This window comes from Poecilia mexicana, unplaced genomic scaffold (assembly GCF_051168715.1).
Source record: "Poecilia mexicana isolate PSO_F unplaced genomic scaffold, ASM5116871v1 scaffold_10, whole genome shotgun sequence".
In the NCBI taxonomy this organism is placed as follows: Eukaryota; Metazoa; Chordata; class Actinopteri; order Cyprinodontiformes; family Poeciliidae; genus Poecilia; species Poecilia mexicana.
In genome coordinates, this window is record NW_028263379.1 from 9,942,432 (window position 1) to 9,956,628 (window position 14,197).

The following is a 14,197-nucleotide window of genomic DNA, read 5'->3' on the forward strand; positions in this document are numbered from 1 at the left end:
CATATTTTTTAATCTCATGTGTTTCTATGCAATTATTAATTATATTCAAGATACAAAATATTATTTAGAACCTGTGAGACACAGGCTGTCTCCAGATCTTTAAAGTTTTAAAAGGACATTTTAAATATTTCATTCAACTGTTCATTCTTACAATTTATCGTATTTATTTCATAATAAAAACGCTGTAAATACGTTTTTTGACAATGCATCTTGAAAAAAAATTTTATACGGTTAGTTTGAATTTTGAATATTATGTTACGTTAAAAAAATCTGTTTGGGAGCTGAAAGAACCGGTTCTTTCGGGTTAGTTAAGCCAAAAGATCCGTATCTCCAAGATGAACTTCAAAAATCCATCTTTATTAACAGAAACACGCTTCTGGTATTCTGCTTTTTACTCCTCATGGCTCATTACCATGAAGGCCTTCCCATTGGCTGCTCGGCTTCTAATCCCCGCCCCTGATTGGACATTGGAGCTGTGCCGCACACCCACACTTAATCCTGATTGGTTGGCTGCGTAGCACTGCGTCGCTCTGTCTTTATCAATTCAGACAGTGCTTAAAATATAGTTTTGTTTTCCCAGAAAGGCGTGAAGTCAGTTGGTTTTTGATAAGAAGCGATGCTCGCCTGTTTTCGCAGATACTGAGGATTTCTGGCGGAGTTTTGATGCGCTGGACCGATGAGCTGAATTTCTGAGTTAAAAAATGACCTCAAAGAATTTTCGTCTGGATGATTTCGTCGCAGGATGGATCGGCGGTGAGAAATAAACTCTTCTGCTTATTGTGTTGGGTCAGAAAAGCGTTGTTCAGTGGAGGAAAATGATGAAGGGAATTATTTTCTAATATTTTCCCTTCTATAACCATGAATTATTTTGCTAAATTACATTTGAGAGGTAAGATAATCTGCTTCAGACACCTGCACAACCTTCCCTTAATGTCCAGCAGCAACTTTTAAGATGGAAAACTACTGCATCCACATCCTGTAAAAACAAAGGGGGGTCTATTCCTCCTCCTCCCTCCTCCGTTTTCACCACACTGGTTAAAAAGCTCTCTCCTTTCCTCCTTTTATTACCAAAAATTAAATAAAGTTGTAAAATGTTTCATTTTTGCTTATATAAAATATTTTTTGACTGTTTGTGCGTTACTCGTTGCGTACAAATTGTTCCTGTTGCTCTGAAATCCGCTTTTAGTCAAATGATTGCAGTGAACGATGTGGCCAGTAGGAGGCCCTACTGCTTACTTTCATATATTGCGTAACAAATAAAAAGTAGGTCTGGATCTGGAATCAAGTGGTTGTTTGTCCAGTAAACAGAACGTATTTGTTTTGCCAATCATGTAAAATAAAACTTTATGCAATCATAAAGTTAAGTAAATTATTTTTAATCAATCAAAAAAAGTGTTGTATCATATTCATATTATTTTGTATACTAAAAAACAGACTAAAATTTTTTTAATGCTGCAAAAATGTGAAGACAAAAAGTAAATTGGTTTAAATACAGTAAAATCAATAATCTGCAAAAAATATCTTGATGTTCAGGTTGGTTGTTTCTGTATTGTGGCAAAAATTATAAAAAGTGTTTCTATTTTATTTGAAATATCTCGAGAAAATTACTTACACTTGGCAAATCTCAAGTATTTCCTCCATCCAGTACATATTTAATCTGTAATTCAACTCAGCGCTACTTAATTTATGGATTTATTAGATTAGATTTCTTTCTTTGAGTGAGTTATATGGCTTGTTACTGACACTGAATCTCATTGAAAAGGGCCGAAAAGAAAAATATTTACTGAGAAAAACATGGATATTTCCCTTCCTCTGATAAATTTCTCATCTTTCTGTCAGATCAATTAGAGAACAAAAATATAGAATCTTGAGCCAAGATTACAAATTACACTTTTCTGCAGCTCCTCTGGATTTTCTGATTGCACAAACTCTTGGAGACATGGACTTAGCTGATTAAAAAAAAAATACTCATCAACTCCCAACAGCTCAAGTAATGAAAAATACAGCTGTTCATGGTTACTTTTTTCATGCTTCACCTACAATAATGGCTGCAGAACTAACTCCAAATTACATTTTCAATTTAAGAATGTCATTTTGTTAACTGATTAGTTAAGGAGTTAAAAGCTAAATCATAAAAATGTTATTTAATCAAAAACACTGGAGTAGATCCACAGGAGACTAACGGATGATTAACGGGTTTTTTTTGTGGGATCATATGCATGGCATCAGGAACAGCTTGCTGCATGTGTGGCTGGGCCTCATATTCATACTTTATGACATACCAACCCGTCAGGGCGATAAAAGAAGGCTTTATCTTCAGATATGTCAGCAGCGTCATGTGCAGCATTGCTCAGAAAATCCACACACTCAATGTAAAAGCTTTATGTTGAGTCCTAAATATGTTTGCTGGGGCCCACTGGGTTAGCAGAACATGTCATTATCTTGGTCCCAGGGTTGGAAACTCTGCCATTGAATGGTTTGTTTGCTAACAGTTCTTTTGTGCCACCATCTAACAGTCTCTGTTTTATCTGCAAGACCCAGTAGAGATAAATCCACTTTGCGTGCTCCAACTGACTAGAGCGTACTCTTCACGCAAACCTTTCTGTATATCTCTGAATGATTCATCACAAAGCTACCATTTAAATGTAGCAAATTAACAGACTCCTTTCTTCTCTCTTTGATGAGAGAGCATGTTTTTGTCTTAAGAAGTAACAAAACTCTCAGGAAGTTACCAGGTCGTAATTTTCTCTCAGCAACAAGGTACCTCTTGTTTTCTTCTCTTGGTACATTCTGTATTCACTGTGTCTGTTTGTGTTTTTCTGCTGGCTGCAGGCGCCTCCAGTGTGGTCGTAGGACATCCGCTGGACACAGTGAAGGTAATTAAGACTGAACTTCCCTGTCTTTCAATCTTTACAGCTGTCTCCTCCTGATTGCAGCATGGTACAAGCCTCTATAAAGACACTACCACATGTTGCTCAATAACTTCTACCTCATTGCACTAAAACCTTTTAGACACGTTGCATTGATTTTATTTATGTGCAGCTACAAAATGTATGGAGGGGACAAACAACAATCCTTTCTTCTTTTCAACAAACAGGGTTAACATTTATGCAATTTCAGACAGAGTGACGATACTCAACATTACAGACAAGAAAATGGGAATATTTGTCTTAATAAAAAGGCTTATTGATTTAAGATGGATGGATGGATGGATGGATGGATGGATGGATGGATGGATGGATGGATGGATGGATGGATGGATGGATGGATGGATGGATGGATGGATGGATGGATGGATGGATGGATGGATGGATGGATGGATGGATGGATGGATGGATGGATGGATGGATGGATGGATGTTTAGTTGGTTGTTTGGTTGTTTGGAAGGTTGGATGGTCGGTCGGTCAGTCGGTCTTTTGGTCGGTCGGTCGGTTTGATGCTCCTCTCTAATTTCTGGACATTTTCGTCCTCCAGACGCGGCTCCAGGCAGGAAGTGGCTACCAGAACACTCTGCACTGCATCCTGTCCATCTACAGGAAGGAGACGGTAAACACCTGACCTTTGAACTGCCTCTCAGCCGCCATTTTAACTGCAGATGACTTCCATCTTACGGCACATAAACATCTGTTGATTTCCATCATATTCATTACATCATGACTGGTTATTTTTTCTCTTTTTGGACAGTTTTCACCAGTTTTACTGGTTTACTGAACATAATTACAGCTCTGTGGACAGCTGTGTTTTGATCCTCAAAACGTTTTTAGTTGCCTCTTTTTCTATTTGTTCCACTTATTTATTTTTTTTTTGTTTAAATGGACCAAAAGTCCTGATTTTTCTCTTCTTTTTTTAATGCGACGCTCAGGTGATGGGGTTCTTTAAGGGCATGTCTTTCCCGCTCGCCAGCATCACTGTCTACAACTCAGTTGTGTTTGGCTTCTTCAGCAACACTCAAAGGCTCATAAGCAAGTATCGCTATGGCGACGGACGGCATCCCTGCGGCATGCTGGACCTGACTGTGGCCAGCATGCTGACCGGACTGATCTCAGTGGGGCTCGGCGCTCCAGTAGACCTGGTTAAGATCCGACTGCAAATGCAGACACAGATGGTTCTGGCAGGTAAATCTGTGTGTTAGTTTTTTTTTGCTGTTTGGAGGTTTTATTTTTCTGTAATTTACTGAGGAAAATGTAAAAACTACTTTTTTGTCTTGGCAGCAATCTTTTAAAATGTGCAAACTGGTCCCTTTTTCCTCCAGATACGTCACTTTCAGTTTCATCAGAGCCAATTTCCAAACTGAACGAGTATAAAAGTTCCCCCTTTCCAGAAACTCTATTTTCTTCCTCTTTGAAATATTTTTATTATATGATGTCCAAGTTTAAATATTTGAGTTTTTTGTGAGGGCGCATAAATTTCTTAGTCTCACCATTATCGGGTCTTGCAAGGTCATATCTGTGACTGACAGTTTGGTCTGCTGTGATCTGTTAAACAGTAAACCAATAAATTCAAGGTTGATGTAGGTCAACTCTGAGATAAAATGGTAGATGAAACATTTATAGCCGCTTCACGCCTTTTACTCCTGACCTCGTCTAATAGTTCCTCAAAGACACTTTGGGTCTGGTTTCTAAAATCTCTTTTATTATTTTATAGTGGTGCAAAGGGCCAGAAAGTTAAGTCAGACTTGAGGACACGGTTTGGACGTCAGCTTTGTGGAAGTGATGGTTCTTAGCGGTTAATAAACTCCAGCTTGTTAAAGCAGTGGCGCTCAGCTGGTCATGTGGTAAAATTATGTCAGATTTTTACTGGTGACTGTGAAAAAGTGCTGAGGCAGCCTGACAAAAAAGTTGTTGAAAACTCCATTATTGATTTAGAGAAAAACTTCCTGATGCGTTTTACATTAATATCCTCCTGCAAATGAGCATATTGTAATCAAATTATCCTGATCCTGGAGCAGCTAAAAAGTCCAAACTATCCAGATACCGTCTCTACAAAAACACAACAGTATTGTTATTTTCTGGTGCAAATATGTTAGTACACTTGAAATTAGACAAAACTAACTTCCAAGTAACTCTTCAGTAAGATATAAGAGCTTGTTTTAAGTCAATTCCTTAATATTGCTAAAAAAAAAAAACAGTTTATTTTATTTATAGGAATAATGTTTTGTTGTAAGTTAAATAATCTGCAGTGGAACTAGTTGGGTCTTTTTTTAAATGAATATTAAGTCTATAGTCTCATTTTAAGTATACTAAGATATTTGTACTAGAAACTAAACGAACTGGTAAAATGTTGTGTTTTTGCAGTGATCACGTTAAAAGAGGCAGGTAGATGTTGTTCTTTTGTAACCTCCTGGTTTGACTACCTTTTTTCTGCTTATAATACATCTTATTCCTTCTTCACTGATTCATAGTTACTCAGATTGTTTATTTTAGGATTTGTTTCATGTTTTGAACATTAGCTGTGTTTCCATTCACCAGATAAGACAAAGAAGACATCAGGCAAGAGGATGATGGTGCAGCATGTTTTTTTAATAACTTATTCACGTGGAAAAAACACAATTGCAACATTAGCGCAATATTGACAAAGTTTTACACACATTAGTAATGGAAACACTGGTATCTAAATATTACAAACACACAAACTCAGAAGAAAGCTACAAAAGTAAAAATATTTATTACCTTTAGACATCCAAAAATATTCTTTAAACCACAAAATAAATTAAATTTTCTTTTCTCTTTCTTTGTGCCATCACGGTCTGCCCCTGTTACTTCTATTAAACTAATGTAGAAATTATTTTTCTTTTTCCCAGAGAACCTCCAGCTGGCTGGTAATGTGGCGAACGGCACCAACATCCCACTTCGCTCCGTTGACATTCCCAACCAGCGACTCTACAGAGGCCCGATCCACTGCATCAGCAGCATCCTGCAGACCCAGGGCATACAGGGACTCTACAGGGGCGCCGGGGCCATGATCCTGAGGGACGTCCCCGGATACGCACTCTACTTCATCCCTTACGCCGTCTTCTGTGACCTGCTGACCCCTTCCAGCTCGTCCAGCCCTCATCCCTGCTCCATCTGGCTCGCCGGAGGTTTAGCAGGTAAATAGTGGAATCAATACTAACTTTTACTATAAAGATTTGGATTCTAAGCTGTTTATTCACCTCAAGTTGGTTATGAAAGTAGCCGCAAACTAAAAGGTCAACAGACTAAAAGGTATTTAAAGAAGTCCAATTCAATCCAGTTGATTTATTAGTGATTAATCTAACAAGAGTTTTTTCAAAATTGATGTCTTTTCATTAAGTGAATTTATTTTCAAAATGTCAGTTGTCTGGTCTGTGGAAACACAACTAAAGTACCTGAAAAACAGCTAATAAGACGTCCAGGTTAGAATGAGATGCAAGTTGTTGCAAAAACTAGAAATTTTGTAAGCATATGGAAAAAAGTGATAGTAAAAGGTTAAGTTGCATTTTCCCTTCACATCGCCATAACCTAACATCTTAAGATAATGTGCACACATGGTCTGAAGGAATGCATGGCCTAACCGCACATTCCTGCTCTTTACATTCAACTTTATATGCAAGAAGCGTGTTTGAAAACAACTGAACCAGACTGCAGGATATGTGGCTGAGAGATTTAAGGACACATGAATAACCTGGTTTCTGATGTTGCAAATAAACTTAAATATTCAAATTTTTCACAAAATAGGCTTTATTGGATTAGAACATGTTGATTTTTAAGGATTAAGGAATTGCTTACTTAAAACAAGCTGCTATATCTTTTTGAAAAGTTACTTATAAGTTAGTTTTGTCTTATTTCAAATGTAATAACATATTTTCACCAGAAGTTAAAACAAAAATAAATGTTGTATTTTTGCGATTGATATTTCAGTTCCATTTTTAAGAAAAATATTTTTATTTTTACTTTTGAGCACAAAAATCAGCCATTTCCTCTATGACACCCCAAGATTTTTAGTATTTCTTTCGCTTTAGCCAACATTTGCGCTCACATTTGTCAGAATCTTGTCAAATGTTACATTTTAGCTCAGTTTTACATCCCGATGCTTTATCATCTTTTTTCCCTCGTGATTCTCTCATAAATCCACATGACTGCAGCCTGTAAGCTTTAAAAGTGCAGTGACCTCCATTTCAAGGGAATGTAGCTCCAAGAAAACAACATATGGAAAGACTAAGGATCTGGAGTCAGAAAAACTCCAGACCCAGATCCGAAGAACGGGTGTGTCAGCTGACAGCCAATCAGGCGGCTCGGATGGCGTGTATGTGTGCTGTATGTGCAGAGCAGATAAACGGCGTGTGGTAGCGAAGGATTGCTTCCAGATGCAGGCCGACCAGCTGCGAACACGTGACAGAGGGAGAGCGTGGAGGAGCGGGAGGGGGGGGGGTTCAGTCAGCTGCTGTAAGTCAGTGGGGCCCGAACAGGTTCGCCTTTTAAACGGGTCCAAGTGGGGCAAAAATTAAAGCACAGTCTAAATCATGGACAGTATAAGAGAAATCAGAAAATACCAGAATTCAAACCCAGTAAACGACCAGAGCTGCCAGAGAATGTAAGGCCACGTTGTTTAATCCAGTCATATGTACAGAACTAATCTCATATATCTTCCACTTATTCGCATTTAAACTTGATCCAAAATGTTTTCATTTTGTCATGTTTGAATAAAATTTTGTCTATAAACTAAAAAGTAACATGCCAAGTTCTTTTCTGTTTTTGCAACCCTCCACTCAGCCCCCTTGCAAACAGTTTCTCAATTATACAACCAAAAATGTTTGAAAAGCAGAAGTAGAGCCTCCTGCACAACTAACAAGAACTTACTATCCAGAAAGTGGTTTCTGGATAGTAACAACAAAACACTTGTCTTTTCCAGCAGCTGTTGTTAAACCAGCTGACCAAACATGCTGGAGTTCTGCGTTGTTAGGAAACACTGCAGTTGAATGCAATTCAACAATCTGGAGGTCTTTGAAACGGCTCATTTTCCAGACACCAAAAAATATTAACATATTGCTAAAAAAACAACTGGGTTGGTTTTAGAAGCAGTTGAGACCCAAATGGAAGTATAAAAATCTGCAAAATGTGAATTATGCATAATAGATCCCCTTAAAATGACAGAGTTAAACCTGCTGCGATACCTGTTGATGCACCTTTCAGTTGTCACCTGTGGCCATCAGCTCTGGGTGGGGATCAAATAGACCACAGTATTCCCTCTTTACGGAAAGGTTTACCCTTCAAGATGCAAAGGAAATCAAAACCAGTAGTGATGCATTTCAAGCTTCTACTTCTGAGGAAGATACCTCAGACCTGATCCACCCTGAGGAAACCTTGGAGATGGTCTGGGACTTTCTGTGGAGATTATATGTGAAGGATCTCAGGAACACCACTGGAAAAGGAGGAAGAGGAAGAGAGCTTCAGATAAGCAGTAGAAAATGAATGAATGGGCATAAACTCTGAATTCCTTGGTGAATTCCTTCCTGAATCAAGCATGTCCTCCGGTGTAACCGTCATGGTCTTTGTTCTGGTTGGTCTGATTTCTATGGTCTTCCTCAGGGTCCATCTCCTGGGTCACGGCCACTCCAGCTGACGTGGTGAAGAGCCGAATGCAGGCCGACGCCCAGCTGCAGAAGAAGTATAAGGGAGTTTTACACTGCATCGTCCAAAGCTACAGAGCCGAGGGAGCAGAGGTGAGCAGATGAACCGTAATCAGTTAGTAAAACTTAGTCTTCTCACTGGATTTTACAACTATTTTAAATATATTTATACTCCTTGAATTGTTCACATTTTATCATATTACAACTATTTTATTCTGTTTACAAATAATAAATTGTGGTTTTAAGTGGTAGACCAATATAAAGTACCAAGTAGTACTAAGAAGCATTGGAAATGTTTTCTAACATTTTTCACAAATAAGAAGGTGAAAAGTTTGAGGTTTTGGCCCTTTTTTCTTTGAAGCACTCTTCCAGATTTGATGTAGATGATCTGTTGTAGATTATCCAAAGTGTTGCACCAATTTCCAATTTAGTTTAAGTGTGAACTTTGACTAGACCACTCAAAAATAAATATTCTTTGATCTATTGTTCTTTTTCCCCCCAAAAAAATTACTTTTGGTCTCATCTGACCAGAACATATTATTTTCTTCTTGCTAAATTTGCTGTTGATTAATTGCCTGAAATTCCAATAAAATGCAGAACCATTCAATAAACAACAATATTATTTTAGTAACTTTATTAAGTGAAACATGTTAAATAAATCAGTTACAGACAAATTGATGTTTGAAAGCCTTTATTTCTGTTAATTATGATGATTTTTCCATGAAAACACATAAATGTGTTAAAGTTATTTTCAAAAGTTACCATATAGAATCTTCAGCATGTATATTCTAATTTATTAAAGATGACTGTAAATGTAACTTCCTGGTTGTGGTAAAGTTTAAGTAGTGTGAATATTCTTCAATATATTTAAACAATATTATTACGCTGCAGAATATTCCAGTTTATGTTTTGTGTCATTAAACTGGGGACAAAACAGCCACCATTCAGTTTTGTATTTGTTCTTTACTACGAACCACAGGATATGCTTCAGTTCACATGGAAACATTTTGCATTAATCATTAAACTAGTTATTTCCTGACCTTTTAATGGTTTATTACATGGTAAAATCCCAATTGGAGACAAACTGTGTGTGAATTCCCCTGAAACCTGTTTAATCCTTTGAACTTCACTAAAAAAAAAAAAAACACAATTCTAACATGAAAACAAGTGACGACTTAAGGAGGCAAATGTTCCAGAACAGGACATGTTTTGGTGATTGAATGACGGGGGGCTCGTCAGGTGACTGGCTGGCCCCGTTCTTGGCCCGGTCCGCCGCTGAACGCTGCGTCCAGATGTTCGGACTGTTTGTTAAGTCAGTGGAGAAACGTCACCGCATCTGTGTTGATAAAAACAGCAGCAGTCATGTGATCAATACCAGAAGATCACTGACGTTCTGAGAAAGTGGACTGGACTGTTTGTGCAGCCTGACGCTCGCTGATCAATGACTCGGGTTAAAACAGGTCAGAGTCCTGCAAAGTTAAATAACAAGTCGCTCTGTACAAGCTGAATGTATTTATTTTAAGCAGATAAAAGTCAGTTATCTTAGTCCTGCTGTTTGATTTCAGAGCTGATAAAAAGCCATTTGGACACAAAGAGGAAACTAATCACAAAGCCAAATAAAAACAGGTTAAATGAGAATTTTAAAAGCTGAGGTTACACAAAATAAAGTCATTTTTAATGAGATGATACAGAACGCCCAAATTAACCTTAATTAACCTTTTTTTTGTGCTTTTTTTTCCTTCTTCTTGAGTTTAACGATGGCTGCCAGGTGAACTATAAGGTGAATTACTGCCACCAACTCGTTTGAACAGGAAAAATCAAACTAGATTTATGTTTTTCTTTAAAAAAATATATGTTTTTTTTTGTTTTGTTTATGTTATATTATCATGAAAATATGTATTGAAACCTTTTGGTATATTTTCCACTCATTTAAAGTTTTTCTTAAGGTCTGTGTGACTTAGCTGATAACTAGCTCATGTTTTCTTTTTTTTCTGTTTTTTCTAAATGGCTTACAAAGTCTTCATCTATCACTTATTTTCCAATATTTCTGCCAAATTTATTGAGCAAGATCACTTTCATTAAGGCAAATCTGTTTTAAAACTACAGCAGATAGCATAACTGATTGATATTTAATTGCTATGATCTGAATTTGCTTTACAAATTTCAAAATAATAAAAATATAGATTTTGTTCAGAAGGCTCTTCAATTACTTTTGCATTTGGTAAACTTTTATGCTTTTATCTGTCATTTCATCATATATATATATATATATATATATATATATATATATATATATATATATATATATATATATATATATGTATATATGAAGTTGCGATTTAATTTCAGATACTGCTAAGCTTTGTTTAACTTATTTATACTTACTTTTTATACTTACTCTAACCCAACTTACTTTATAATGTCATACCAGCTCTGACATTTCGAAAAGATTAACATTTAAATGACACAAACACTGAATGCATGTCAAAGAATATTTTTTTTTAACATATTCAGGCAGAAAACCGTGTGCAGTTCACAGCTTGTCTGTTTTTAGCTGGATTTGTAAAACCTGTCATGATTCTGCAGCACAGACAAGTTAAGCAAGGTGAGCAAATATCACCTGTGACTGTTACCTTGTGATGTAACATAAAAGTTTGCTAGAATGCATTTAATGGCTTAAAAGGTGCTTTTAAGACCTTTTAGTAAGGAGCCGAGTTTAAAGGACACTGCTGAGGAAGCTTATAAACGCTTAAGTGTCTTTCCTTTTATTTGTGCGTCTGACCATAGACCTGGTGTTCCTCCCACAGCATGCATTCAGAAAGACAACCTAAAGTCCAAAAAGTAGTCTGAAGAAAGTACTAGGTGCTTTATTTTAATACTTTATTTCTGTCACATTAACAAATTTTGCTGGATGATAAATTGTCCCAGAAGTTATTGCGATAAACAACAATAATGTTGATTTGAGACCATTTTCAACCAATAAAATGGTAATGGCATAATAATGCAAGAACACATTCCCAGAGATCAATAAACTATCAATTTTAGTCAACATTTAACACTGGAACTGGAAGAAATTTTAAATATCCCAAATAAATAAACAAGACAACACAAACTACAAATAAAAGTAGTTATGAAGTCTGTAAACAAATTTGTCTCAACAAAATGTCATTCAGTTTTTGACAGAAAGAGCAAAATGTTAAATCATGAAAATGGAAATTATTTAGCTTGTTTTAATTTATTGTGTGATTCATTGATTTATTGCTTATTGTTACAGGCTTACTTGTGCTAATGTGTAAAATAACATACTAATATAACAAATTAAATTAAAAAATACTTTATTGCTCATAAAGGGAAATTAAATGTTGCTGTAACTCATATTAATTCTTCAATTTGTAGTTATAGATGGTTTTCCTGTAGCAGTCTGTGTTACAGCCAATTTGAAGAATCCTCTGACTAAAAACAGTAGTTTTCTAGGACAGTTTCTTAAAATAAATTAACGTTTTATTACACATTACTGCAAAACACCTGCAATGACCAACGGTTATTAATTGAAGAGGAACGTCAATGTGTTGCATCAAAATACTTTAACCTAGAGACTTCAAATGTTTATACTTCTGAAAAAAATAGTCATATTTGCTCATGTAATTGCAAATGTGTCTTCATAGAGAGGAAAGAGCATCTATGACTCTCCACCTGAACTATAAAAACCACTGGAAAACCCAAACTGAAAGCTCAAAATGCAGTTCCTAAACTCAGAACTGAACTGTTTCCTGTGCAGGTTTTCTTCCGGGGAGCTTCTGTGAACGCCATCCGAGGTTTCCCGATGAGCTCCACCATGTTCCTGATGTACGAACTCTCTCTGCAGTTCTTCAGGAGTCATTAGGACTGCTGGGAATCCGGAAACGCTCGGCCAGAAACCCAGCGAACCGGAGCCCGTTTGCTTGAGACGAGAGATCGTGAGCACTTTATAATGGCTGAGAGTCAGCAGCTTTTAGTCAAATGTTTTAGATCTGAGCCAAAACTGACCCTTTCTATCACAGTTAGGTTACTTTGTGAGTGATGTTTTTACTGTTTAATAATCTGAATCTGATTATTTGAATCACCAAAGTCATGCATGTGTTCCTGCGCAGACTTCTGCTTTAACATTTTAATTCAACGAAACACACACAGGTGTTAAAGAAGACAGAGATATGATACTTTAGATAAGCTAAGAAACGTTTCTGAAAGTGTTTCTGGAAGTTTTTTAAATTATTTTTAATTATTTCTTAACAAATTTATTGCAAATGTGAAACTGTTGTTTAAATGATCAATGAATGAATGGCTGTAAAAGCAAAGAAAAGAAATTGCACAAAGAATTGTTGCACAATTTAGTAAATTATTAAGGGATGATGAAAATACATTTATAGAGGCCAAGCGCAGCTTGAAGGTCTTTGAGAAAGTTTAACTGGCTGGAGTTGCATAAACTGAAGTTTTGCCTGGCTGGACAAACTTGTTCAATAAGTTTGATAAAAAGTGTTAAAAAAGAAAAATGAAGGAAAAACTGCAAAAGGTTGTACAGGATCATCCATGTTGCTTTACATTTTCTCCAATAATTTTATGAGTCCAGCTGTTCTGTGGATATTTTCCGCTATTTGAAGCACAATTACACTTTATGACCCAATGGTCTTTCATAGTAACATTAATCTGAGATTTACATTCATGTTCTAATTCTCTCTAGATTGCAATGTAAAAGTAAACTGACAGTCCTGCAGCTGAATCTGAGCTGAGTTTGCACATCTGCAGCTTTTTGTAGTGATGCCATGTTTTCCTATCTGTGGGGGAAATTACAAGCACATAATGGTTTTTATTGCAGTGTTACGTGGCATTTATGTGATGATCTGTTGGATGAAAAAAACAGCAGGCAAGAAGATCTGAAAATGATATTTTAGTGACATTATGTAAGTTAGACATGCAGGTACTGAGACGTGGATTTCTTAATGAATTTTGAATAATAACTGATTTAATTGGGAGTTTTAGACTAAAGGGGTTGAGGTGCAAGTTTTAGAAATCACTAAAATGAAAAAAATATATATTTTTAATGTATGTGACATTTTTGACACAATGTGATTATCAAACTCAATATTGTGATACTGTCTACTTCTATTTGTATCTGTGTTTCTTATATTAAGAAAAGTGAGTTTTACTTCAGTTAATTTTAACTTTCTAATAACTTTTCTGATGTGCCTGAGCCACAGTGGCACATTTATGTTGTTTTAAGTTCAGCTAATCAACAGATTTCAGCCACTAAATCAACACTACCGTCACAGAAGGGAACTCAAATGGAAATATTAACATTTTACATAGCTTTATCCTCATGTAAATAAGTGTAAATATGTTTAACTGCTTTTCTGGATGTTGAAAAGCCTAATGTGTCTTGTTGTACTTAAATAAATGTTTATGAACAGCTTATGAGCCTCGTTTCAGTTCTGAATTTGCTTCTGCCAGAATGTGATTACACATCAGATTTGATTTAAAGTCACTATATTATGTTTGCTCTTGTTACATAACAGATGTTATGTTATGTTGCAAAAGAAATTGATCATTAATTCAGCATAAAACCACTTTGATTTT

General features: G+C 36.1%; 1 protein-coding gene across 1 annotated transcript; it reads left to right on the forward strand.

Moving 5' to 3' along the window:
* Positions 1-545: 545 nt before the first annotated feature.
* Positions 546-14,033, forward strand: slc25a48 (solute carrier family 25 member 48). The gene is made up of 7 exons (XM_014991201.2): positions 546-753; positions 2,833-2,876; positions 3,475-3,546; positions 3,863-4,115; positions 5,801-6,088; positions 8,547-8,680; positions 12,366-14,033. The coding sequence occupies exons 1-7, from the start codon at positions 702-704 to the stop codon at positions 12,468-12,470; spliced, it is 948 nt and encodes a 315-aa protein (XP_014846687.1). The 5' UTR covers positions 546-701; the 3' UTR covers positions 12,471-14,033.
* The last annotated feature ends 164 nt before the right edge of the window (positions 14,034-14,197 follow it).